Genomic DNA, 27,222 nt, shown 5'->3' with positions numbered 1-27,222 from the left:
GGTCAGCTTTCCTGCACATCGCATACTCCTTCCGTGCCAGCTATGTTGGAGGAGTTGAGTCCATGAATTTCGACCTATAATTTCGATGTTTCTTTTTTTTAATATTAACAATTCAAATAATAATCGATTATATGAAAAGTATGTCAGGGGCTACATTAACGCTACCGAAATCGCGCCACTCGTGAAAGTTATTTTTAATATTTCATCAACCACGTATCATAGGCGAGAGGTACGAAGCCGGGACAGTTTAATTTTGAACGCTTCGCACGTTACAAACCTGCTCGATATTGAGTTAACGCTGCAGTTCGTCAATCCCACGTAGTTTACTGGCCTGAAGGGACCCGAGGGAAGCGGTCGAGGGGTCAAAACGAAGGAGTGTTTTGATACGTTTTGGTTACTCAGGCAGGCTAAACCGCAGCTAAGCCTTACTGCTCCTTTACAGCTTACTGCAAGTTATGCTAAGCGACATGAAAACACTGTACTTATTCCCCTGAAGAGGGGTAACTATACATATAAAAATATAACGTTCACGAAATCAGAAACTCCAAACACAACAGCTTCTTTTTTTTTTTTTTTTGCTCGCCTTATTAGCATTTTTTTTATTGCCATATCTACGCGAGATTACAAACTTATATTACACAGGGCGCGTTCTGGTGCGCCGTACACCCGAGCTTCAATTCACAATGTCACACGAGGATGGCGGCACACGATTCTTTTCCCGCGTCGTCCACAGTCACTTTTGCAAAACGTGCGCGACTGTTCAAGAGCGCACAGCACACCTTGACGCGATCTCACGTCGGAGGGGGGGGGGGGGGGGGGGGGGGGGGAATGCAACAAAAGCAGTACGGCGAAAGAACAATTGCAGCTGCGTTCATATAATACGGTGGTCTCGCCATAGGTCTGTCAAATTGACGGGGGATGGTCAGGAATGCCGCTTGAAGAGGGTTCACGTCAGCCTACGTCGCTGCAGAGGGCGCTGCCGTCCATCGGCGCCATCGTATGAGACCGCCTTTGTCTTCTTCAGTTCGTGCACTCACTCAGTGTTTTCACGAAACAGTTCCAAACAGCCCTGCGAGTTCGAAGCACGGCACCGGCGTTGGCGGCACACAGTTCTCAGCAAACAGATATCGCACCCGTCAACAAGTCTGGCTCGCGCCATAGAATACCGAGCTGCTTCCGGCAAGTCGTCACATCCGCTACCGACTTTCCTATAGCTTTTCTCCTCTTTCGGTTATTTACACAACGCGGGAAGATTGCCCTCAAGCGTGGAATGCGTTAGAAGTTGCACGTCGGCCATAGCCATGCTAGCCACTGACATCGGAACCCAACGCATCTTTTTTTTTGCTTAATTTCAACACGTTCACTCGCGACTGAAATGCGCCGCCGATCTACGCCTGAACGACATGCGCAAATGAGTGTGCGCAAGAATGCCGTTTCAACCGGGGCGCAAGGTCACCATCTCGTAACTGCTTCCTTGGCAGACTGCCTTGTTAAAGGAAGGTGCAGATGGTGGGAGTTCGTATACACGATTGAAAATAACAAGCGATGGTCGATGCGTGGGATAGAGCTACAGAACAGTAAAGGCGTTCGTCCTAAAGTTTGACTTTGGTCTAAACACCCCTGCGGAAATACTGTCCCACGTAATGTGTCATGCCCTTAGCCGTACGCCACCATATTACGCTCTTTTCTTCACAAGCACCGTCATGCTTACACGGGAAATTCAAATGCAGCAGAATTTACAATTCTACTGCACTACCATGCCGCTTGCACGGATTAGCTAATACCCGTCGGCAAATCTGCTCCCGGCTTAAAAGCTTCGTGCCAGTGGCAGCGAATTGGCCCGCAGTAAGTTGTCGGGTGGCAAAAGAACTTTTCCGCAAGCATCACTTGCATGTCACTTGACAACCCGCTGCGCGCTAACTTATATATACTGTCCTTTGCGCAAAGCCTCTCATCCGCGGAAAACATTCACCCGCCGGCAAAGTGAACCGCGCAAGAAGCTCCTCTTCTAAGAGCTCTCAAAACATCGAAGTTTAGGTAATGGCTCAAATCGGTGGTTCTGCTCGCTCTTGCTAGGCAAATGAGAAAAAAAAAGTGAGAAGTTCGCATTCCGTGGGTGTAACGACTAGACTTTCCGCTTCGAGAGCTCACCATCCTCCCCTTTTTCTCCGTCCCTCTCTCAGTCTCTCGCAGTGCATCAAAGAGCGAGACGACGGTCGAAGGTGGGAGGAATCTTCTCTGTTTTCTACAAAAGGAGTGGGAGGAGGTGCAGGAGGTGCATCAGTGCGGGAGACCTGCGATGGAGCGGGCGACTGACGCTGGTCTCCTCTAACAGGATTCCCTACTCGTCGGCCGGAAAGATGACACCGAAGACGACAGGGACGTCGCCATCGACGACAAAGAGGACGACGACGTCGTGGGGAGAGGAGGATGAGACGGCGCAGCGGGAGACGACGGCCTGGCCGCCGAGCACGGCGAAGCGCTCGCCGTCGAAGACGAGCACGGCGGCGGCATCTGTGGCGGCACGACGGCCACGGAGGCGGGCAGTCCGTTGCTCGAGGCTCCCGGCGGAGGAGGGGCGTGATGGGGAGGTGGTGGAGCCACCCCGGCCGGCACCCCCGGCGGCGGTGGAGCGCCCGGGTAGAGCCGGTACGCCATGGGCTTCTGCAGAGCAGCCTGCCGGTAGTAGAGGTCCAACGCAGCCATAGTGCTTAGCGAGGACTGCGGCGACAGGCCCGTGTAGCTGGACAACCAGTACGGGGCCGTCTGGAGCATTCGCTGCACGGCAGCGTAGTTTCCGGCCTCCGCCAGCAGCTCGAGACCCACGGCCGTCTGGCGCTTCCATTTCGTCCTGCGCGTGGGTGAAAAGAAGCGTTGGCAGACGCTCAAATGTACGAATCGCGTATTCTGTAGGTAGGCGACTCTTTTGTTCACTGAAGATTACGGGGGGCTGGGACTCAAGCACTTAGACCGCGTGAGGCGCGGATTTGGTGTCATTGAGGGTTCGCGCAGTGAAGGCTGGCAATGACAATGTGTATAGGGCCCTCGAGCCGTTGCGGCGTAGCGAGGCCAGGGCCAGTATTTTGTAGTGATGCCTTTTTGCGATTGCCAATGCCTTTGTGCTCTTTTCGCGTTCGTGAGTGGCCGCTTTCGAAGTTCCGCCGGGTGCGGAACGTCGCTTGACCACTCACGAACGCGAAAAGTGCCGGAAGATGTTGTCATCGGGAAAAGGTATCGCTACAAAATAGCTTCCCAATGGCAACCAGTGGCTCTCCGCTATAAACCTTTGTAAAAACGCTGACGACCGTATGTATGTGTATACCGCTATCTAAACGGTATGAAATGTGAAAGCACGAGGCTAGCGCAGTATCGCTAAACTCGAAGAAAATGACTATCAGCAATAAAATTATTATAACAGCTGGGACATCTTTTAATGAGGTTTAAAAAAGAAAACAAAAACACGCAGTTTCATTGAATTCCAAGATATCTTCCTTAGAGCGCACGCAGTGAGTTAGTGTGAATTAACACTGAAAAAGAGTTGCAGCGAACGTGCAAAAAATTAGTGTAAGGATGATTAAAACAGCGGTTCTTAGAACGAAACAGCGATAACCGCCGATGATTTTCCTGCTGCAGTAAATCAGCACCGCGATCAAGTTTACCCGTTCTCGAAACATGCAGGGAGCGAACACGGAAATTATTGAAGTGACTGTAGAAGAAAAAGAATATGTAGAATGGGGCTTCGAAGAAAGTCAGCACATCTTTCCGAACACGTTTTTCCGAGCACGTTTCCGAACACGCGTTCACGCACCTATATACAGAGCAGCGTCAGGCTCTGCCTGCGTTGCAGATGCCCAACGTCTGGGAAGCGGTGCATGCATCGCCCGGACCATAAAGCAAGCTTAATTAACCGCATTCACAAAAAGCCAGAGGATGACTGGATGAAAGAAAGGGGGCGGAGGGGAGAGAAAAACCGGCGAAGCGACGTCTGAAAAATTAACCAGACGCACAAATGGTTTTCTCGTTTCCTCTTTTCCTCTAAGTTCTCTATACTACACCGTACTACAGAAACAAAATACGCACGAGAAGGGCGGTCTCGGCTTAAACGTTCTAAACGCTCGTTTTGTACACACGGCAGCAGTGTCGGCGGAAGTCCTTTACGTGAGCGCCGCAGAGATAGCGGCGAGCGGAGACGAAAACAAAAGAAACGTCCAAAACGCTGCTGAATACGGTTTGCGGTCATGAGCGGTCATTCATTTGCGGGCGCCTTTCCGGGGGCTCGCGGCTAAAGGAACGCTTCCCAACTACTCCCCCCGCTCTTCTTTTCCCGCGCACGAGCGAGCGCCGAAGCAGTTGCCGTCCAGCGCCGCGTCGCGCGCGGGGATACATACATCGCGTGCGTGGCTCCCCACCGTATTTCTTGCCAGTTTTTTGGCGTCGACGCAGAGACACACGGCGCATGCAACGTGCAGCGCGGCAGCCGTTTAGCGGACGGCTGAGAGAGCGAGAGGAGTCGGGTGGGGGGGGGGGGGGGGCGTGCTTTGGCGCGTATATATCTCTGGCTAAGCGATTCCTGACAGGAGCGCGGCCGCTGTTTAGGCGACGTCTCTGCAGCGGCGACAGAAGGGTGCGCGCTCTCCCGCCATGCCCGCGCGGCAGACTCGTCTCCCACGATGCTCAGGCACCATACTTCCTGCCGCTAAGAGCAGTCGCGGGAAGCGCGCGAGCGCTTTGGCGAGACACAATTAAAGGCGGCACGGAAAGCTGGAAATGAGACGCCCCTTTTTTCGGAGCCTGGAAGCTCTGGAAGAAGAGGCCGCTCGCGGTCGTCTTTGCGAGCTGGCTGAGTGCGACCCGCAGAGGCGAACACCGCCGCATCGAACTCTCGCTTTTTGCCAGCGAAAACGCGAGCTAACGCGGATAGGGGACCGCGCAGCGGATATGTGACGTCCCTCGGAACAGTGGGGTGAGCCCGCGTGTCCCAGCAACGTGAAATAGTCATTTATTTATTTTCCCGCAATGCTTCTGTGTCGTCTATGCTGGGGGCTAAGACTACACAGGGAACTTAATTCGTGGTAGTATTTGGGGACAAGTGAAATCTCACCGATCAAGACCTGCAGCCTCATCACTACCGCTAAACGTATACATGCCTTAAGCAGCCATTGCTTTCAACTCCACAATTACGATGTGTGCGCTAGCGTAACCAATTCAACAAACATGCGAAACTTGGCTTGTAAGATTTGTAAAGTTTCAGGTTTAAAAACAGCGCATACGACGTGCATGGCGGTGAAGAAAGAAAGGGTGAAGTGATTTAGGTTAATTTAAGCCGGATTTAAATTTAGATATCCAAACTTATTTATTTTAATAGTTTCCTGGCAATTATCGCACAACATCTGAAGCCCACAGCAGAGAACGATGTGATGCCGGGGGGAAAATGTTATTTCAAGTACCCCGTTTTTAAGAATTACTAATGTATTCCCTGAAATGCCCTGCCATGCCACCGTTCCATTTTCACAACATTCAAAGGATCCCTAAGCAAAGGAGAGTCTGCTGAACAACATCATATTTAGCATAGACAGGCACTTTCGATTCCCAGTTGTTGCAAAAATTAACACGGAGCGGCCCACTAACAGTCACCTCCCATAACGCCGTGCAGCGCTGCTTCGAGACGTTCAATTTCCCTGCCTTTGTTTTATCTCTCTATCTTTCAAGTCCAACAGTCAACCAGTCATTAAAGACGTTAAGAGGAAGCTTTAGCTCGGGTGCCCCTACCTAAATACACGTAAAAGGAGAATTCGTTTTTATCGGCAACCACTGCACCAAATTTGACAAAGTTTGTTGCATTTAAAAGAAAAACTTAAAATCTAGTGACTGTTGGTTTCGAATTTTTTAGTTAGATCTTCAATTTTTTATTAAAAATTGGCAAAAATCAAACATTTTCAGAAAACGAAACTATCAAGTTTACAACTCTGCAACTCAACAACGGAAAATGATAATACAATTCTGTGAATTGCATCTAATAGTACATCTAAAACGAACAAAATTGATGTTACACATGAATATAAAAAAAATTTAAGTATAGAGAAATATAACTTTTGCAAAACCCTTGTAACCAACGTAGCAAATTCACGTAAGATGTAAAATGACACATTGAATTTGTCCGCTTTGAATGATATAATGGATGCCGTTTACAGAACCGCGATATGAGTTTTTGATGCAGAGCTACGAATTTGTAAACTTCGTGCTTCTATTTTTTTCAAACGGCCAAATATTTGAAAATCGTTTTAAGAAAACTCAAGCCCTAAATCGAAATTCGGCTTCCAACAGTCACTCGAATTCAACTTTCTCTTTCAAATGCAACAAATTTCATTAAAATCGGTCCAGGGGTTATCTCATAAAAACGTTCTCGCGTTTTACGTGCATTTGAATAGGCCGCGTCGGAGTTGGGCCCGAGCTAAAGCTTCCTCCTAAACTAAGGTGCCGTATGCCGCGCACGCGCATCCATACACACAAGCGGGGCGGCGTACCTTCTGTTCTGGTACCACGTCTTGACCTGTGTGTCTGTGAGGTTGAGCTTGGCGGCCAGTTCCATGCGGTCCTGAACGCTGAGGTACTTCTGGCGCTCGAAGCTCTTCTCCAGGGTCTGCAACTGGTGGTCCGTGAAGGCGGTGCGTGCCTTACGCTGCTTCTTCATCTTCAGCGAGCACACGCCGCCACCCCCGCTGCCGCCTCCAGGGGGCGACTCGAGCGTTCGTTCCGGGGACTCGCTGCCTGTGGTAGCCAGAGCCAACATGACAACTAATTAGTGCCGGGGAGATAAAGACAATGCGAAAAAAAAAAAATAAGGAACGACGTACATTTATGCGTGTCCTAATGCCGCGGAGAGGTGCTTACTGAACAACGGCTTCATCTGAGCATAGTTGGCTCATGCTTACTGTATAGCGTACGGCATGTAGATTAACGTACAGGACGTACAGCAGTCGACAGGACAGAAGGCTGAACAAAGGGGCACCTAGTGTTTCATGCGTTCAAGTGAAACAACAAAAGCAAATGTTAACTTCAGCCAGATTGATAGATTAGGCTTGTAGAACACAAGCCGATTGCCATTAGCGCGGTAGCAGTGGCTATATAGCTATATGACATAAAAGAACCGGAAAGTGAAATACAGATGGCGACGCCACCGATCTTTGTCAGCTTTTTCGATGCCGCCTATAGTTTGCCATAGTACCACCCTAGCTATCTCGCACCTTTCGCAGCATTATATAGGCTATGTATTGCAGCCACGTTTTGAAGACAGGTGCATGCGGGATTTTCCAGTGCTACGACAATAACAGGAGCGAGAGTTGGGGGGGGGGGGGGGTATACATGCTCCCTTCGCAGTATCGGCGACACGCGCACAAGCCGGCTCCGATATCGCTGCATCCACACGAGATTTCATTTATCCATGGATGAGTTTTTTCTCTGATCGATATCTTGTTAGTGCTTCTCGAACCTCGGCTTGTGTTGATAACCTTCAGGCTCTTTATGCATTTAAGCCGGTCGTCCTTGTCAATAAATATCTAGCTCTGAGCATCTGAGTGCAGTGTTGTATATACATCTATGTCTCGCCTTCTTCTTCAGCCTCGTCTTCTCGTAGAAAGAAGGATGTGCCCGCCGTGATTGCTTAGTGGCGATGGAGCTGGGTTGCTAAGCGCGAGGTCAAAGCTCCCGTGTACTTAGGTTTAGGTAGGTGCACGCTAAAGAACCCTAGGTGGTACAAATTATTCCGGAGCCCCCCGCTACGGCCTGCCTCATTATCACATCGTGGTTTTGGCACGTAAAGCCCCATAATCTAACCTAAATTTAAAAGAATCATGTGATGCTCAAATGTTGCACGTGGTTCGGGAAACTGATCACAAATTTGCGCACAAAACCGTTTTGTGCGCGCTCACGAAATGTCTTACATATTTACAAGAACAGGTGGAGGCTAACTGTGATAGCCAACCAGGTGACAACGATGGGTGCCGATTGAAGACGAACAGTTCTTATTCGGACGAACAAATTTCGTTAATCCGCAGCATGCATCCGTGGTCCTCCCTCGGCCATTTCATGGAAACGCTTCACGTACGCATTTAGATGCTCACATTGTGACACACAGCCTTGACTTGCTTTGTGGCACATAGTGTCAACGTCATCCGACGCAGTGCAGTTAAATAAAGCACTCGCTGCATGTTGACACGAAGGCTAATACCCGGTACTGAAAGAGTAAAAATTACGAACAAAAGAAACCCATGACAGTCTTGCACTGCGTATGCTACAGGAGGGCTGCGCAACAAGTAAAGCGTAGCATGCGAGCTGATGCTGTCGCGCGTATACAACCATCGGAGTGTGCGAGCATCAATAACTGCGCCACGCTTCCGTTGTGCATTTCCGATTCGTTGGTGCTCCCTATTCAAGCTGCGGTCATATCTGGCCGGCGGTCGTCAGGTGTTCGGGGGCCCAGCAGAGCCGCGCTATTCACGCGGTGATGGACCAAAACGCCCTCGGTGTTGAGCGCATCACCCAGCGTAGGTGCACTCCGCAAGAGCGCGCCTGCCGGGTATGAAAATATACATATATATCTTTAAAAAAAGAAAAAAAGAAAAATGCGCGGAACGTTTTAGCCGCGCTTGGCGTGTTTCGCATTGTGGCGGCTTCCTCTTTGCACGAGGCAAATCGGCGCGCGCGTACAACTGCGCGTGGATAAATAAAGGGCCATCTGTAATGGTGCTTTTTGGCGGGCGCTTGAAAGCGCGCACCTGCTCCGTCGTGCGGCGGCTCGCCGTACGGAAGCGCGGAGAGTTGGATGACATGAAACGAGACCTTCCCGAAAGACAGCACTTTTGTTGTGCCGCCAGACTCTCGGACAACGTTGCCACGCATGACGAACCCTTTGTGCGGATTTATTATGCAGTGTGTGCGAGTGTACAAGGCCGCGCATAATGGGTCGGGAGAGCGAAGCCCCCTAGCTGCCTCCTGTTATACCGTGGAGATGAGATTCCATTTCTTTACTATTTGATCGCAGCTAAAGTCACCGCGTGGCATCGGGGGCGAAAAATATTAGGGGTATCGAGAGGAATACTGGAGTGTGAGTGAGTAATACAGACGGTAAGCTGCTCAGGTTGTCCGGCAGCGATGCTTCCTTCCATGACAGATATGGTTACATCGATGCGTTTGATGACCGCGTGGTCGCCTGCCTTTTCTTAAAGAGGAGATGACACACCGCGAAAACGTGCCGCCGCAGAAAGCGAACGAACGGACCACGCCCGAAAAACCAGAGTCCGTGCAGGACGCAGCAAAGGAAGCCGACAAAGAAGCGGCGGGGGAGGCACGGCCTTTGTCAAAAAAAAAAAAAAGAAACAAAGAACATGAGTGTTACTGGTCGTGTATCGTCGACCCCATGGAAATTCTGGCGCTAGAAAGCGTTGGTATGCGGATATAAAGACGAGAGTTTGCTTTCCTCTCCAGAGCTGTCGAGCAGTTCCGATGCCACAAGTCCTGCAGTGAACGTGCGGTCGTGTGCGCACTGCCTTCGTTTCTTTTGACAAAAGTCTGTGCGCCAGTGCTCTTTGCCCACGCGTAATAAAATCAAACCACATAATTTCAATACTGGATGATTTTGTTAATACGCAGTTAACGATAGCGAGCTGTAAACGATGAGAAAAAATAAAGACTATATAAAGAAATAAAGAAGGAATACCTGGAACCTAGATGATCTTTCATTAGACAACAATCGTATACGTTTTATTTATTTTCCGAGGCATACGCATATACACGCGGGATGCTGCAAACTTTCTTTCGCCTACACGGCGCTTTTCGCCGGCGCGGTTAATCTTAGCGGCGTGTATACACGACAGCGCTGTCGCGTGTCACGCACCGACCGCATTGTTATTACTTGCCGGCGCGGTTGTGTCGACGGTGACCGCGGGACCCTGGCGAGGAACGGCATCTGGTGCGCGTCTCCACTTGACCTGCATAAACACTCGACGGCTGACCCGCGCACACCTCTCGCTGCTCCCCCCCCCCCCTTCCGCTCGCTCGCGCGCGCGCATACATGTCGGCGCCCGCCTTTTGCACGGCACGTGCATGCCGGGTCTCCGAACCACGCAGAGCGCGCCGCCATGCAGAGTATACAGCGTTGCACGGCGGACCTCTGCGCTCGGAGGCTACACATCGGCAGTAGCATGCACGGACGTATAGTCACGTGGCAGCAACGGACAGACGACTGACCGGCCGCGCACGCCCACCGCTTGGCAGCTTTCGGTATAGTGTGGTTTCTTTGTACCGTCTGGCCGTGAGCGCGTAGATGTTTAGGGAACCTTACGAACTGTGCTTGAGCGTGCGTGAGAAAGGGAGCGTTAGAAAGAGAAGTAATTTTTGCTCGAGCCCCGTCCTATTAAAGACAGCCGACGGATTTGCGTTCTCTATAGAGGTGAACCCGTTTAAAGAAAGGCTGTAAGAAACATTTCGCGGCCTTTTTCGAGCACTTCCTTCGAATCCCTGGTCTTGCTCACAATGGGTACCTTGCGCTAAAGCTTTCCACAGCTGAAAGAAAGGAGCGGTATAGAACACACAGTCTATAGCGAGCGGTGGAAGCCAAATGGGAGGCAAGCGCAACGCACATTCGCCGTGATCCAAAACGAGAGTGTTCGAGATCCGAATATGCTTAAATGTGCATGATCCGAATGACGGGCGTGTTTACGGTCGAGATTTAGAAACGCCAACATTGCTCAACCCGAGCTTCGCAACGCTCGGTGCGTAACACTCAGACGAGCGACGAAGAAGCTTGGAATGTCAACTAATTTTTCCTCGCAACGCTATAGCCGCCGGTGTCGGCGACGCTGGGGCGATAAATGAGAGCGTCACAGCAAGATGTCATGAGATGAACAATTCGGCTCGCTGTCCTGCAGCAATAAAAGCAATGAATCTGAAGTCACGTGGACGTAACTCCAACTCTGAATCTTCTGACGTATGCCCAACTATATGCAAACATACAAATAGAAAAAAGAAAAGAAAGAAATAGCGGAGCGCGCACATTACGACGCTGCATAAACTACACGCCTTCAGTCCCTCCACCGCAATTCTTCTAATTCTCATTCAGATTATCACGCGTATGTGACGCACACGCCCACTCGCGAATCTCACTGCCAGCTCGCATCTGCGTTAATACCGCTAATCATTGTCTTCCTTGCAGACGTCAATTTCTCTAAACGCTTCCGTCGCGTTGTTTAGCCAGGGCAAAACGGACAGCGCGCGGCAGCCATTCCCACTGTGGCCGCCGCATCTGTATACGGCGTACCGTACGTATACGTGCATACAAAACGCAGCCGAAAATGATGTGCGCAAATGCAGCCTGGGAATGAGTCCTCTCTCCCAACCCAAGGAGATCGGGGTTGAGGCTCTAACCGGTGCGACTCCTTCCAGTCGCCGCCGCGAGTGCGTGTGTGTGCCCGCTGTTCCCAGGCGTCACACGTTGCATGGGATCCGCGCACCGCCGCTGCTGCGGGGTAATTGCAGGGGAGGCATCATCGCCGCGGCTTTTCCCTGACAGACGCCAAACGTTTTGGGAGCCTCTCAGCGGGCCCGGCGGTGGCGTCGCGGGCGCTTGTTTTTTTACGAGCACCTCTGGGCCGGCCGCCTTTACGAGGTTCATATATACGTCTGCGGACGTGGCGCCAGGTAGTCGAGACGAGCCAACGCAAGACTCGGCCGCGGAGTGCGCTGGCCTCCCCATCTTCGAAGAAGAAGAGACTGCGTTGCGTGCCTTTCGTATATGCCGAACCGCGTAGAGGTGCGCACGCGCATCGGCGGTCCACGGAAGAGCTGTCGAGCAGCTCTGTTCGCGTGCGTACGACTAACTGTGCCCGCGTACGTGTGTACGGCGCGCATGGCGATCGCCAGTTCACGGTATACCCGCGGAAGCGAAGTGAACAAAGAATGCTCGATTTCCTGAGAGTCTATAATAGGGCTGTGCAAGCCTGCAGTTGAGAGGTGCAGAACGCGTTTGTATCTCGTGCTTCGCAAGTGCAGCAGGTCTCGATTCCGACCTGAATGCAAGGTGTGCAAGAAAATTCCCGTTTTCAAAGGTTTCGAGGGCGATCGTAGATGGCGAACCAAGAGCATGCGATGCGCAGCTGACTACGGCAGTAGGCGACACCACCGTATAAGAATATGAGGCGAGCGAGAAGGCGTCAGGCGAGCACGCATCTGCGCCTGCCGCTGTGTTTCGTTCGTGGCTGCGTCGGCCTTCGATTTCAGATGTGCGTGGCTGACTGCGTGAATTGAGAACAAAGAGCAGTTTTGCAGCTAGCTCCTTCGACTTTCCATTGAGCTTACACTGATTCTGAGCCACTTTGTCGCTCTGTAGACCTTATATATTCACACGTGAGCGAAGCGCCTTTTGCAAAAATGCATCACTACTAAATTTGAAAATGCCACGATCGCGCAAACAGTGACGTTCTCGATGCACGGCGAAGGAAGACGTATAGACAAAGAAAAGCAGCGACACGAGCGCTTGCGTCAACTGATGGCTTATTTTTAATTTTTAATCATGGGATTTGACGTGCCGAAACCACGATATGATTACGAGGCACGCCGTAATGACGGACTACGGAAATTTTGACCACCTGTGGTTCTTTAACGTGCACCTAAATCTAAGCACACGGGTGTTTTGTCATTTCGGCCACATCGAAATGCGGCCGACGTGGTGGGGATTCGATCCCTCGAACGCCGTGCTCAGCAGCCCAACACCTACGCCACTAAGCAACCACGGCGGGTTTGGTGGTTTATTGAAAACATGCATAATACACGGCAAACACGGAAAAAACTGAGAAATCGAAAGAAGGCACAATACCAAACAGCCACCCGCCGTGGTTGTTCAGTGGCTATGGTGTTGGGCTGCTGAGCACGAAGGTCGCAAGATCGAATCCCGGCCGCGGCAGTCGCATTTCGATGAGGGCGAAATGCGATAACACCCGTGTACTTAGATTTAGGTGCACGTTAAAGAACCTCAGGTCGTCAAAATTTCCGTAGTCCGTCATTACGGCGTGCCTCGTAATCACATCGTGGTTTTGGCACGTAAAACCCCATAATTTTTTTATCGAACAGCCGAACATGACTAAGTCATAACTCGTCCAGCTACTTTGTTCAGACACACGACGTCAATCAAAACGCTCGATCGATCGGCGGCGCACTGACCAGCGGTGACCATCTGATGGAGTCCAACCAGCTAACTCGCCTTATCACAAAGTTACATATTCGAGCGCAAAACAGCTTGGTCACAGAATTTTTGACACCCTCGTGACATCTACTTGCATCCACTAGCCTGTGTGCCGACAATCCCGGCCATGGCGGCCGCGTTCAGATGGGGGCGAAATGCGAAAACACCCGTATACTTAGATTTAGGTGCACGTTAGAGAACCCCAGGTGGTCGAAATTTCCGGAGTCCTCCGTTACGGCGTGCCTCATAATCAGAAAGTGGTTTTGGCACGTAAAACCCCATAATATAACTTTTAATTTTGTGTGCCGACACTTCGAAACAGCGCTGAAAATATTATGTGAACATATACAGTCCGCAGAAAATGAAAGCCCGGTTTCTAGGCCCATATTGCTGCCGCTTCTACACTTTACAAGTTTTCCGTCGCTCGCGGCCGCCAGAGGCGATGGTCGTTTCACGCCTAGGATGTCTACCCTTAAAGGCTCGAGTAGTTGAATCAAGAACAAGATTTCATCGCAACTTCAGGTTAGCGTCGGAAAAAAAAATAGAAAACTACAGCTTCGGGGCGCGGAAAGGACTCGCCGCATGTACGCGTCTTGACAGAAGGCCAGCGGGTAGCATGCCAAACCTTGTTCGCCGTAGAAAAGTGAGGAGCATAGAAGCCAGTGATGCGCTCCCTGCAAGTGGGGAGCGCGTCAGAACTTGGCGAGGTATACGGGGGGAACGTGACTGTGCAAACAAGCGCACCGGGTGTCCCGAAGCTGCATCTAGCCCACGCGATATCGCCCAACTATACGTTCACGACGGCTAAACGACTCTGGCGACCTTTGACCTGGGAGCGGCGATCAACTCGAGAACAGCTTCCTTGCCCGGCTCGTTTAACAGGCAAATCGTTCCGTGTTTATTGGGATGCACGGAAAGACGGGAAATAAAGAATGTATACGGAAAGAAGCGCGAAGGCTTGCGCGCGCGGCGCATGAGGGCTCGCGCGAAGTCTCCAGTCGGGCCCTTATATGCCTGTCACGAACGCAGTTTGCTCCGAGCGCATGCAGGCCGATCGCTTGTATCTTTGCGCACTCTGTCCCTACTGTGGAGGTGGGGGAAGCCAGTTTGCAGAGTATGCGTAGCCTTAAGGGGGGGGGGGGCAACCGCGCTCCGCGGGGCGTGGAAGAGCGACTCCCTCGTCATAAAGAACAGCGTCTGGCGTCTTCACAGCTCTTAACAGCGGCATACGCGCTGTACAGAAGTTGCTCGAGACTGCGCGCCGCGTGGAGCCCGCCGAGTCTATATAAGAGGTCTTTATTTATGAGCGCCTGGAAGCACGACGACGTGGACCCCTCCATGATCCGCAAAGAGTAATTTTCCTGATCGCCGCCAGCCGTGTCATTGTCATAATGGTTGCAGTTAGCACGTCAGCGCTGCTTGGCGTTCCGTCTGTGGGGGGGCGCGCCCGCTTCTTTCGCGAGGGGTGTGTTCCTGAGGGCGGTTGAGCGGCCTCAGCGGATGACCACTGACCACGCGCGACTGTGTATAAGTCTAAACGAGCGAGATAATTATTGTCCATGTTGAACATTGAGGGAATGGCCGAGTGTTTGATTGAATCGCCGTATAGTGTCGAGTAGTTTAACGGCGATGGCCAAATGCCTCTGAGCGAGTGAGTGCGATATAATCAATAATATCAAGAAATTCCGCTTAATAGCGTAACTGAGTGAGAAATGCCAAAACTCGACCACAGCAGTGAGCTGGGTAAGTAAAAAAAAAAAAGAATGATCCTTTTCTGATCGAAAAATTGAGACACGCATGTTTAGCGTTAACGCATATATATACATATATATATATATATATATTCGTCGGCCTTGGAAACAGCCGAACGTTTTGCGCTGAACCGCTCAACCTTATATGCGCTATAGATACATCTCGCGACGACCTCGCAATAAAGTTACCGCGCTAACCATCCGCCCTAACGATTCTACATGCTACATAGGACAACGTTAAGTAATCGTCTATGTGCAATAGCCTCCTCGCCGACCACTTATCAGCAGGAGCACTCGTAAAAGGAGTGTAAAGCGTCGCGAACGATGCCTGCCCGCGGGAGGTCTGCTGGATGTTTCTGGAAACGATAGAATCCGGTCCGGGAAGGCTGCTTGCATGCTCGCGTTTATATAGGCGCGTTAGGAATTACGCGAGGGCATTTCAGTTTTACCGCCGCAAACAAACTCGCCTATGCGGACGTTTATGGGCTCTTTTTTGGCAACGAGTCTGAAATGAGCCGAGCTGGCCTTAGTCGCGAGATAACGAACGCACAGCGCAGCCCGCGAGGTGCGGTTGTATAGGTATAAGGACGCGGTTGATCAGTATACGCGTACAAGTGCTGAATCGTACTTAATTCGGAACGCCCCTTCATTTGACGGCTGGAGAGATTCGCGGTGTGGCGTGATGCACTAGAGATCGGTTCGGTTGCTCATTTTATTTTACGAAACCGGTTGAGAAGCATGTACCTGGAATGCGACATCGTATATATATATATAGAGCGAAGCGGCGTACACGTCGAACATTCTTCTCTCTACACGATCTGTCACGCGAGAGAACAACAACCCTTTAACGTTGCAAACATGCTCATCGACTAAGCGATCTTCGAAACAACCCACGGTATACGAGGCGACCGCCGATACCCACCGCATTTTAAAGCAATCTCAATGAAACACCGAGAGCGCGGACGTCACACGCACGGCGCATTGAGTCATCCCCACGAACAGAAACAGCAAATATGGAGAGCCTCGTCTAGGGTCGTAAACGTTAATTATTTGATGGTTGCTTTGGCCCGCGCCACAGGCTTTATGACGGAATTGCTTTGGTGCCACCGGGGCATCGCTTTACGAAGGAAAATGCGCATTCTTGTAGTAAAAGATAAACGCCTATCAAAAAGGTTTCTTAGCAGCAGCAACACACACACAAACACACACAAAAGTCTGTTGCCAAAGTTTCCGATATCGTAGTTTTGTACAACGTTCGCGACGTACAACGCGGCTACAATGTTTCATCTTACATAGTGAAAGAAGAAAAGTAAGGCAATTTAGTGAGTAGTATCCGTGGGTTCTGTAGTGCGTACGCTTCAGAGCTGCAGCATAAAACAAAAGTCAAATCACATCTGTGCGCCCCAACCTGCAAGCATTTAGTCCCGCGTAATAGTCCCACCATACAAGAAGCTTAAAAGACGGATGGCGAGGGGGAACACAAAACGTAAAGTGGCAGCCACAAGTTCACCCGGGCGTTCGTCACTTCCTGCCTGTTCCCTGCGCTTCCGGTTGACGCAGGCGTCATTCTCCCGCGCACGCGATCAGTGTCTATGCGCCGCGGCGGGCTTCCCCTTCTTTCTTGTCGCGCGCTTGCTCGCAGGGGAAAAAAATGAAATGCAGTTCCTGTTCTTTCATCCCTTCAACAACGTCCGATTGTTCTCGTTGGCGCATATCTCTCTGTTTCGGCCCTAAAAGGCCGCAGTGACGCTTTAATTTCACTGCCCCCCTCTCTACAACCCCCCGCCCCTCTCAAGAGGGACGCGTGGGGCCGAGGATTTATTCCGTCGCACGCGAGGCAGGAAGCTTACACGCTCAGCGCAGCGATTACGGCCGCGTCTCGTGATACATATACGCTGACCGCCACCACGCAACTTCCAGCGTTGCTACCTCATCACGGCCCATTTTACGCTGTTGTGAGTACCGAAGAGGAGGCTGATGCACTATATATGCTCGAGAGAACGTTGCATGCTTTGGCGTTTGTGCTCTGCGCAGAGGCTAAGTTTCAGTCAAAAAAAGCGTTGCCGCGTTTGTAATGAGCTAGCGGTCTTCGTACTGTACAACAAACGCCACTTGCGAAACTGCGAATACAAAATGCACGCATGATGACCCGACAAATCGACGCCCCGAATCTGAATGAGTGCTCGTTCCTCGTGCTTTTACAATGCCAGGAGTTCGCATTAAAATCACGCGTCCGACACGGCCCGTTGGGACAGGCGAACACATGGCGCCGACTTTGGTGACGCTGACGTATGCATCGGCCGGGCGTTTAAATCCGTCCTACACAAGTGATTGCCGAGGTGCACGTATTATCCTAGTTTAAGTCTATTGGCACCGCCATAATCGGTAAGAATCAATGCAATGCCTTCGGGGAAGTAGCTGAAATGAAATGCTTGCTTCGTTGGAACTTTTATGCAGGCTAAGTATGTAGCGATCCCATATACTTAGCGATGGCCTTCGGACCCCCGCGCAGTACACATGACGTGAGGGCAAATGCGAATTCTACGTGCTTGCAGTGTCCCGAGCACTATTTCTTGCGCGCGGTGGCGCTTCCCCACTCGACAACCAAAGTGCTGTATGCCTGCACGACTATTTCGCTATGTCCAGCCGACTGCCCATGGTCACGCATGTTTGGTAACCAAACTGAACACGCACGCTAGAGCAGCACATTGTGCCGATGCGTTCGCAAGTAGAACAGTCTTGTCAGTTTACAGTCAGTAGAACAGTTCTGCCAGGGTTACGTAATTACCTTGCTGAACTCATGCGCGGCTGATAATAATGACCTGATAATAATGATAATAATGACAACTCAGCGGCTGATGATAATGACCCATGCGATGAAGAGAAACATTATAAAATTAAATCAGTTCTTTTTTTTTTCTTTTAGTGGGAGATCGGGCATTGAGATGTCCTACAATCGAGGACCCATTCAATGCTTTCCTGCGCCCATCACAATTCCTACCACGACAGTGACCTTCCCGGCTGTTTAGCTCGAGACCACAAAGCTTAGATTATCTCCCACTCTGTGCACCAAATGCTCGTCCTGGGCTTCTGGCGCTTTATGTAAAAATAATATCTCTCCTTCGTGGCACGCGAAATTTGACTTAAATTTTGGTCTCGATTATTGTGATGTGCTTCGGTACGGAATCCATTGTCCTACTGATCGAAGAAGTACCTTCGAACACATATTATACCAAAACTACACCACATGAATCCAGCATATGCCGTTTCTTTGTTTTCTTTCGTTTAAACACAACGTTCAGATTATTATCCTATAACCTGAAAGCATCAATGGAGGAAGGTAACTCGAAAGCTGAACCAGTGCAGTTACCCGGCTCGTATATATATATATATATATATATATATATATATATATATATATATATATATATATATATATTATAACGAAGATAGGCAATTATATAAAGGAGGCTAACGAGAAAGCATCTACGCCCACGCCGTGTTCTTTTGTGTGTCTTACTTTTCGCTAGGGCCGTATAACTAGAGAGGGAGAGAGATGCGATAAATGAGATACGAAAGTAAGGGAGGTCAACCGGAAGATAGATATCGAGTTTGCTACCCGGCACTGGGAACTAAATGTTTGTTCAGTCAAGCCGGTGCATACGTTGGGAGAGACAGACTGGAGAATGAAGTGAATGAAGCTGAGCTCGGGCGCCGCACTTCGCCAATTTCGAGCGTGCTCGGTGAGAAGATGAAAGTATTCCCAATCGGGCGTTCTCTACTGCGTAGGAAGCTGCCGATTCCCGATATTTGCTGAAATAGGAAAAGAAGGACGAAATCAGCCGTCTATCGCTTTGCATGCACGCAGGTGTGTGTCTTCGGAGCGGATAGTACATATTGGACTGCAAACGACGATTTGTGTTCGGAGTATGCTTGCACTGAGACTTCAGTTGGTTATTTATGCCGGTACAAACGGGCTATCACGTCCAGAAGTTTGAGTAGTAGGGACGTACGTCACCGAAAAAAAAAGTTGAAGCGGTGCATAGGATTCAATCTCTACATTTGAATGTTGGATTTATTATTATTTATTTATGCCTTCTCGCGATTACGCTTCTTTTGTATTCGCGACTGAGTATCCCTCTTTTACATTCCTTGAGCACTTCAGTTCGCTCTTGCAGGTAATTCAACCTAGTTCACACAAGGTAAGATTCCTGTCTTTCCTTTATTCCTCTTTTTACCTTTTCGCTGTGTACTAGCGTGAACGAGTTCTGAAGTTCGAACGCTACACAGTCTGCCCCTGTGCATCAGAGCGCACCTCAGAACGCATTTATTTATTTATTTATTTATTTACTTATTTATTTATTTATTTATTTATTTAGTTATTTATTTGTTTATTTATTCCTATCGACGCTCGATCGCTCGAGTCGATCCAGTAGCGTTTACGTCGACCGGAAACGAGCGTACTTCAACTCGAAAAACCGACTCGACCGGATTTTATCAGGTCCACGTAAACGCATAGCTAACGTTTACTTTTAGCGGAAAGTATATCCGCAAACAAACACAGTCGCAGAAGAACAAGCGAACTCCTTCTTGTGATTCTGTTCATTTGCGTTACTTTCCGGTTAAGGGCACTTTCCGTACAAGGCCAGGAAAAACTGATGCAGCTACAAGATTGCGTGCGCACATGCCCATTTCACTTCATTGTTTCTTCGCTGTGTTCGAGATGCGCATATGCGCACCCACGCAGTTTACCTCATCTCGCAAGAAGATGACGAAGAAAACGTGAAACCTTCGCGATTATGCTATTCACGTTTCGGCATACGTATTTGGGAACTCCCGCGCTTTGCGAACAAAGGCCCCCGCAATTATACATAGGCGGCACGAGGCAACGACGCACTTCCGGTGTGTGTGTTGTGTGTGCGCGCGCGCACACACGCGCATGTGTACACATTAATTTCATCTGCCCGCTGATTCACCGAAATAAGCGTAACCCGAAACAACAAAAATTAATGACACGCGCTCGAAGCCCGCGCAGCCATCGGGAGCGCGGTCTCGTGTTCAGTCTCTGCCTGAGACTCGAGCGATGACGAGTCAGAGATGAAGAATAATTGGTTCGACGACGCGCACATGGCGTGTTTTGAAAAAAGCAGCTTCGTGCGCGAGCGCTGCTGAGATGTGTGCCGTGGAGGCAGCACCTCAGAAACGAAACTGCGACCAATCAACGCACACTGCTATACGGTGAGCCGTTTCCTCCCGTGAACGTGTTTTGATGTTCTAAACATTTTGAAACGACGCGCACAGTAATGCGGAATATGACCATGTTTAATCGGTATATGCTTGGTCAATATGTAAGCACACAGAACATCTTCATTAGACGCATGATTTGCGTCGCTTATACAATTTCTCGTGCTTATTGATTACGTTTCGGCTGTCAGAGCAATTTATTAACTTATTTATTTATTTATTTTGATAATAAACTTCTGGCCCTTTTGTAGAGCATTCCGGACTGGAACAGCTCCTCACGACCCCAGTCAAGCTCCGACAGGATTCCAGCGCACATGCTGTGTATTTTCCACAGCCTCGCCGCACACGTTGGTGCGTTTGCTGCGCACTTATTATTCGCGCACGCACGAAGACGTGGCACATGGCGCGATCCATTCCTCAGGGATCTGCACTTCTCCAAGAAAATAAAATAAAAACCGCGAATGAAAGACTAATCCGCCGTGTCACTTCAATTGCGACTCACATATACTTCTTTACCATGTGTTTATAGATTTCTCGAGCGCGCGCCTGCGCGCTGCAGTATTGTGTCGAGAAAAAAAGAAAAGTAAACGGGACCGTTCCCCCCCCCCCCCCAGAACGTGCATGGAACGCGCAACAGTAATCGCGAATGGAATCCCTTGAAGCCTTCGGGACGAGGTATTAACGCGGCAAGCAGTTTCGTTTATCGACTATTCTATAGTTCCATCGCTAGCAAAGTTTATATATATATATATATATATATATATATATATATATATATATATATATATATATATATATATATATATATATATATATATATATATATATATATATATATATATATTTGCACCGCTGGGACGGCTCAGCATTCCCAGTGGTGCCCGGTCACGATCCTGAGAGTGCCAAGAACTGCTCCGCTGCACATAGCACGCGATAATTTTTTTTTTTTTGCACCGAGTTTGCGCATGCGCAACTGCGGCGCGTGCACCGAATGCGTGTGTCACATAATGCTCCCTCGTTTACGCTCGCTGCATGCGCATATAGCTTCGGGAAGCCCCATTTTTTTTTTTTCAGAGCTCCGCGTGCTTCCAAGCAAACCGCGCCGACCTGTCTACCAAACGCTTGTCGCGCCACAGCTCTTTCTTTCTTCTTCTTTATTATCCGTAACCCGCTGTTATTATTCGCAGTCCATACCTATACTCGAGACCAGGCCTGGCGAATTTTCCGAGTCAGAGCGCGCGCGTGTCTGCAGCTTTGGGACAGAACAGCCGCTGCAGGTTTCCGGAAACCAACGCTTGGTGTATAGCTCTCGCCCTCATTCGTCTTCACTGTTGCTACTTAACAGGTGGCTTTCTTGCATTTTGATTTGCTGTGCCTTTGCGGGGTTTGTAGACGTTGTAAACAGTTCGTATTATGCGGCCGGGGCAGGCTGGATGTTCATGGCCGCCGTGCTCGATCACCGAAAGAAGGAAACATCAACGGAGAGAGAAAAAAAAAGCAAGGAAGAAATGCGGGCAAGATGCTTTACGAAACACCACAAATGCGACTCTCGTCCTGCAGGGTGCAACTCTCCCGAGTGTGCGTATGCACGAGAAGCAACTACACGTGCTCGGAAAGCGTAAACTTGAATAACGCCTCGGTAAGCTTAAAGGCTGTTAGGTTTAAAGGCTGCCAGGATACACAGCGTGAGCAAATGCACGTATACATCGAGAAACTGCTCCCAACAAAATTCGCACGCATCTTTGAGAAAACGTTGAACGAGAAGGTGAGTTGAAACGTGCGTAAGTTTAAACGCGAGTTGGAAATCTAATGAGAGTGCTGACAAATCCCGCGGTTTACAAGCTTCCTTAATGTAGGCTACTTGCCCTCATTGCTGTGCTCGCGAAGGAATGACACGTCGAACAACTTGGATAAAATAATTGATAAGTAACAAAAGAGGGAAAGCCACGTGTTGGTCGCTTGTTGAGAAAAAAAACAGCATTCCGTCATTATATGCTGCATCCTGTGTTATTCGTCAGATCTTCTAGAAAACTATGATTTTATATATATATATATATATATATATATATATATATATATATATATATATATATATATATATATATATATCGTATCTTTCTATATCAGACATTCGTGTTTCACTGAACAAATTTAAATGTGGCCGCCATGGCGGTATTCGAACTCGCGACCTCGTGCTCAGCAGCAGAACGCCGCATACATTGTGCGGTGGGTGGCGAACCGTTCGGTCTCCATGATGGCCACTGCAATAGACGAGCTGGAGGTGAGCGCGCATCAGTTCAAGGCGCCGCTTTTCGCCGCTTCTCAACATGTGGTGACCGGGGTCAGCATCAATGCAAAGCTGTATGCGGAAACACGTGCTGCTTTGTTGCAATCATGGACTATGGCCGTCACTAGAGTAATTTAGGTCGGAAGTCGCTCGCAAATATGAATTATAGAAAGAGAAATAGTCGTCAATCTAGCGTATCATGCGCGCGACTTGACACGCGTCAACAAATTACCTGATTTTTGTTTAACGCTCGCACTATGTACCCATCACACCTATGTTGTGACACGTCAACGTTTCAGAGAAACGACAGAATCAGCAAGCAGATAGATGGCTGGGTGTCATTCGTTAAAACGATCAAGACCGAGTTGCCCGTTTTGATTGAGGATATATAACCGGGACGAAACGTGCGTGGCCTATAGTCGCGAAATATTGGCGTTCGACGGATTCCCGGGGAGACGGCAAGACGCAAGTTCACGGTAAATCACAACCTGTGCGAAGCCCTGCGTCCCCACCCCCCCATTGCCTTCTCTGTTACTGTATTCCACGCTTGTGTGTGTGTGTGTGGTGCATATTCAAAACAATGTTGTCTCCCCCCTGTTCCTGCACTCAGTCTTCAATTCCAATCTCATGAACTCCACTGGGCTGGGGCCACTAGATTCACACGCATATTTATATAACTGCTGGCCTTGATGGGATTCTCCTCCTCCATTCCATCCGGAAAGAACTAATAAAGACGGTTTCAGCAGCAAAAATTATTATTATTATTATTATTATTATTATTATTATTATTATTATTATTATTATTATTATTATTATTATTATTATTATTTGTTATGAAAACATGTATATACATTTAACAGGAAAGGGAAAGCGAGGAGCAGGCTGGCAACTGCCACCGGAAGGGGCACAACTCCTGCGCTATCGTACAAGCATGCAAGCCTAATTTAGACGGAATCTTATTCACGTTTACACTGACGCCAACAGACAGATAAGAACCGGCGCGAATATCAAAGTATATACGTCTTCGCCTCCGACACCGTCACCGTACGACGCCGCTAAATGCTTCACTGGACTGTAATAAAGTTGAATACGTGTTTTAATGTTTCTTATTCACGGAGTTATCTGCTTACAGCTATAGTGCGCTGTTATATACCCTCATTGCAAACACAGATGCAATGCACGGGCTCACGTTGTATGCGTATATCCGTTGTATACAGATGTACGACACGATGTACACACAAGGGCGAATTTAGCGCTGCGGCGGCGGTAACGACGTGCGCTAAATACTTCCAATACACGGCCTTTCCACGTATGCACGCACGCATTTCTACGTCGCATATGCTTTATTCATGCTCCCGCGTAACGTGTCCGCACTTTAGTTGATATCGTCGATCACCCGCTCACTGCCCGCCCGGCTGTGACCCGCGCCGCGCAAGGGGAGACGTAATGGGACGGAGCCCGGAATATCGGTGTCCCGCCGTCGCTCGAGTGGCCACGAGGCGGCATATTTTCGTCACGCTTGGCTCTCCCGCGCGCGCGTTCTCTCCTATGTCGCGCTACGCCGGCGGCGGCGGCAGCAGCTCGTGATGAATGTCCGGCGCGACGCCGCGGTTGGCCCCAGCGCGCGCTGGCGACCCGTGCCAACAGGTCGGAAAGCGAGCCGCCAGCGACGGACCACTGCATGGCAACACATGCACTGGGCGCGTGTCGAGGCCTCGTTTCTCGGAGCCAATCGTTGAATTTGTCCCGCGTGTGTGTGTGGTGTGGGTTTACGGTGTCCGGCGACCCCTTAGTTGAGGAGGGGAGCAGCCGTGCGGACGCATGTTCGCGGTTTTTATCCCCCCCCCTCCCCCCACCTCCAATGTAACTGGATGTCGCCGTAATGGTCGGTTGAGATGTACGGAAGATATATCTATGCCGTATACAGCTGCTTACTGTCGTGTATTTACGCCGACGTTAGTGAAAAAAAAAAAAAAAAACCGACGAGCGCTTTAGAAGACAATGAGAAGAATGAGCAGTCTTTTACCGAAAGTTATCGGCGCCTTTTGATGGCCTCGTTGCATACGCATAAGCACGACGCACAGTAGCTGCGCCATAAGCTAGTCTGTGCTTATCCGCCGATTCTGACAACTTCGTGGTTACATCGATTTTTCTAAAGAAGGGTACATGTATAATACACCCGACGAAAAAATAAAGATATACGCGAGAGCACTTATGGGAACGCTGACAAAATTAAAGCAAGCAACTTCGTGCCTCGTCAGGGAAAGACAGAGAGAAAAAGAAGAGGCAAATGAAGTCGACATTTCTCGCATATTAAGGGATGCCAAGGCATTGTTAAGGAATGCCTTCAAGCCAAAAAGCTGCATAGAGGCGAATACTGTTATGAGAGCACCAAGTGGAAGAAACTCATCAAAAATAATAACTTTTAGGGGTGTGCGAATATTATGAATTCCGAATAGGAATCTTGACTATTCGATTTGTATTTGATTCGGGTATTCACTATTGGAAGTCGTCGGATATTCGTTTCCGTCCGAATATAAGTATTAGCACACGCATCGGAGGCCTCGGGAGAGAACAGCCGATGCAAGCTGGGACTGATGCGCGCGATTATGCTGCAGGAGAGCCGCGGTTGTATCGCAGAGACACCGGGGCCCGTATTCAAAAAAAAGCTGGACTTGTTCGTAAAAGCAAATCGCAGCCATTCCTGATGCCGGACATGGCATTATCGAAGGCGGTCAGCCAATGACAGGGAACCCGTACGAGACAAAAGGCTTTGTGAATATAGGCCCCGTTCTAGGGCGAACGTACCAGGCGGACAACCTCTGCTGAATGCTTGCCACTCATTCAATAGGAATGTATCGCTTTTATGCAACCTACCACTTGTCTCAATTTAGGGAAAGCAAATAATTAGTCTCCAGTCTCACCACGTTTTTTATCGCTTTAAAACAGTGTATGCGCAGCGCAACTGCTGCTTAGTATCGCACTAATCTTCTTCAACGAACAAAACCTGCATCTCGTGGGTTATGTTCAATCGTTTCACTACTATAACGCTATGGCACACCATATAACGGAAAGCAGCTGTTTATGACTTGCGAGTAACTCAGTTGTGAACGGCACATTACGTGCACGTACATACGTATGATGTATAAGTAAGCCAGCTTATTACTCTGTTTCTTTTATCAGTAGGATTCCACTCAAACTTCGTTCTATTCGTTCTATTATAACTTCGTCCTAAATCTAATCTATTCGATTAGATTTTCGGGGGCCGTTCTTTTTTTTTTGTCTGGAACGTTCGCATCGATTCCATCTGGAAATTTCACTATCCAACATGACTTATAATTTCATGCTAAAAAAGATGCGAAACATGCGGTACAAGGCCGTCCTTCTCTCAGTCCTTGCATGTATGTATAGGAGACACATTCATGACGTAAGCTGCCCAGCTCTAGCCCATGAGAATCCCAGCGCCCATATACGGTAGTCGGGCCTCGACAAACGCAGCGCGCGCACCGTGCCTGAGATTGGTGTTGCTGCTGTCGCGTTTCTAGCCTTTCTACCCCCCCCCCCTTTTTTTTTCTCTGCTATCTCTTTTGGCTCCCGGGATAAATTAAGCTGATTTCGCAACAGGCGCTTAAGCGAGGCCTGTCTCTTCATCCGCCCTCGCTCCTTTCGTATTCGTTCGGGTAATTTAATGAGGCGCATTTATATCAGCGTAAAAGGCGATCGCGGCATGGTAAACGCGTCTTCGGTGCTTTATTCATTCGTCCCCGATCGCCTTATTTTCGTTTATCTCCTTTCCTTTCTTTTTCTCATTCTCGGAGACGCCTTTCGAAGGGGTATCGCATTCGCGAGTCAAGCTAGTGCGCTCCTCCCCCGCCCTGAGGAAGGCGTCGCTCCAAAGTGCATTACGCTTGCAACCCCGCTTCCCCCACCTCGTCAAGCATCCTCGTCGGCTCCTGCCAAGCCGTTCAGTTCCTGCTTGTTCGTGTAAACCAAGACCGTTTTGGGAGGAGGAGCACTTTCGTTGCGCATTTACAAACAGAAAAAAAAATGCATATATATATATATATATATATATATATATATATATATATATATATATATATATATATATATATATATATATATATATAAACGCGCATGCTTAGCCAATATGGCTAGGGACTGGCCCACTAAAGCGCTGCTGGCATTTATCGAATCAGCCTTAAGAGGAAGCTTTAGCTCGGGCCCAAGTCCGACGCGGCCTATTCTAATGCATGTAAAAAGGCAAAAACGTTTTTCTGAGATAACCCCTGGACCGATTTTAATGAAATTTGTTGCATTTGAGAGGGAAAGTGAAATTCTAGTGACTGTTGGTCGCGGAATTTCTATTGAAATCCTGAATTTTGTTAAAAGGATTTTCAAAAATTCGAAAGTTTGAAAAAAATAGAAGCATGAAGTTTACAAATTCATAACTCTGCATCAAGAGCAGATATCGCGGTTCTGTAAACGAGATCCATCAGATCATTGAAAGTGGACAAATTCGATACGTCATTTTATATCGTACATGAATTTGTTACGTTGTTTACAAGGGTTCTGCAAAACCTATATTTCCATTTTACTATATCTTTTTTACATTCATGTGTAACCTACCAATTTTGTCCGCTTTAGATGTACTATCAGATGCAATTCACTGAATTGTATTATCAATTTTCGTTGCTGAGTTACAG

The 27,222-nt window shown here is 49.0% G+C and overlaps 1 protein-coding gene across 2 annotated transcripts in view; it reads right to left on the bottom strand.

The window, feature by feature from the left end:
- Positions 1-583: 583 nt before the first annotated feature.
- LOC142575643 (uncharacterized) overlaps positions 584-27,222 on the bottom strand; it is a 135,090-nt gene continuing 108,451 nt past the window's right edge. For both annotated transcript variants that reach the window (XM_075685179.1, XM_075685170.1), the window contains 2 exons: positions 6,525-6,768; positions 584-2,851 (listed from right to left, as the gene is read on the bottom strand). In XM_075685179.1, coding sequence (XP_075541294.1) covers positions 2,329-2,851; positions 6,525-6,768 — 767 coding nt within the window. In that variant the 3' untranslated portion in view covers positions 584-2,328. The remainder of the gene's footprint in view (positions 2,852-6,524; positions 6,769-27,222) is intronic.

The sequence above is a fragment of the Dermacentor variabilis genome, chromosome 1 (genome assembly GCF_050947875.1).
Source record: "Dermacentor variabilis isolate Ectoservices chromosome 1, ASM5094787v1, whole genome shotgun sequence".
Lineage (NCBI taxonomy): Eukaryota > Metazoa > Arthropoda > Arachnida > Ixodida > Ixodidae > Dermacentor > Dermacentor variabilis.
This window is presented reverse-complemented; position numbering and strand designations above follow the sequence as displayed.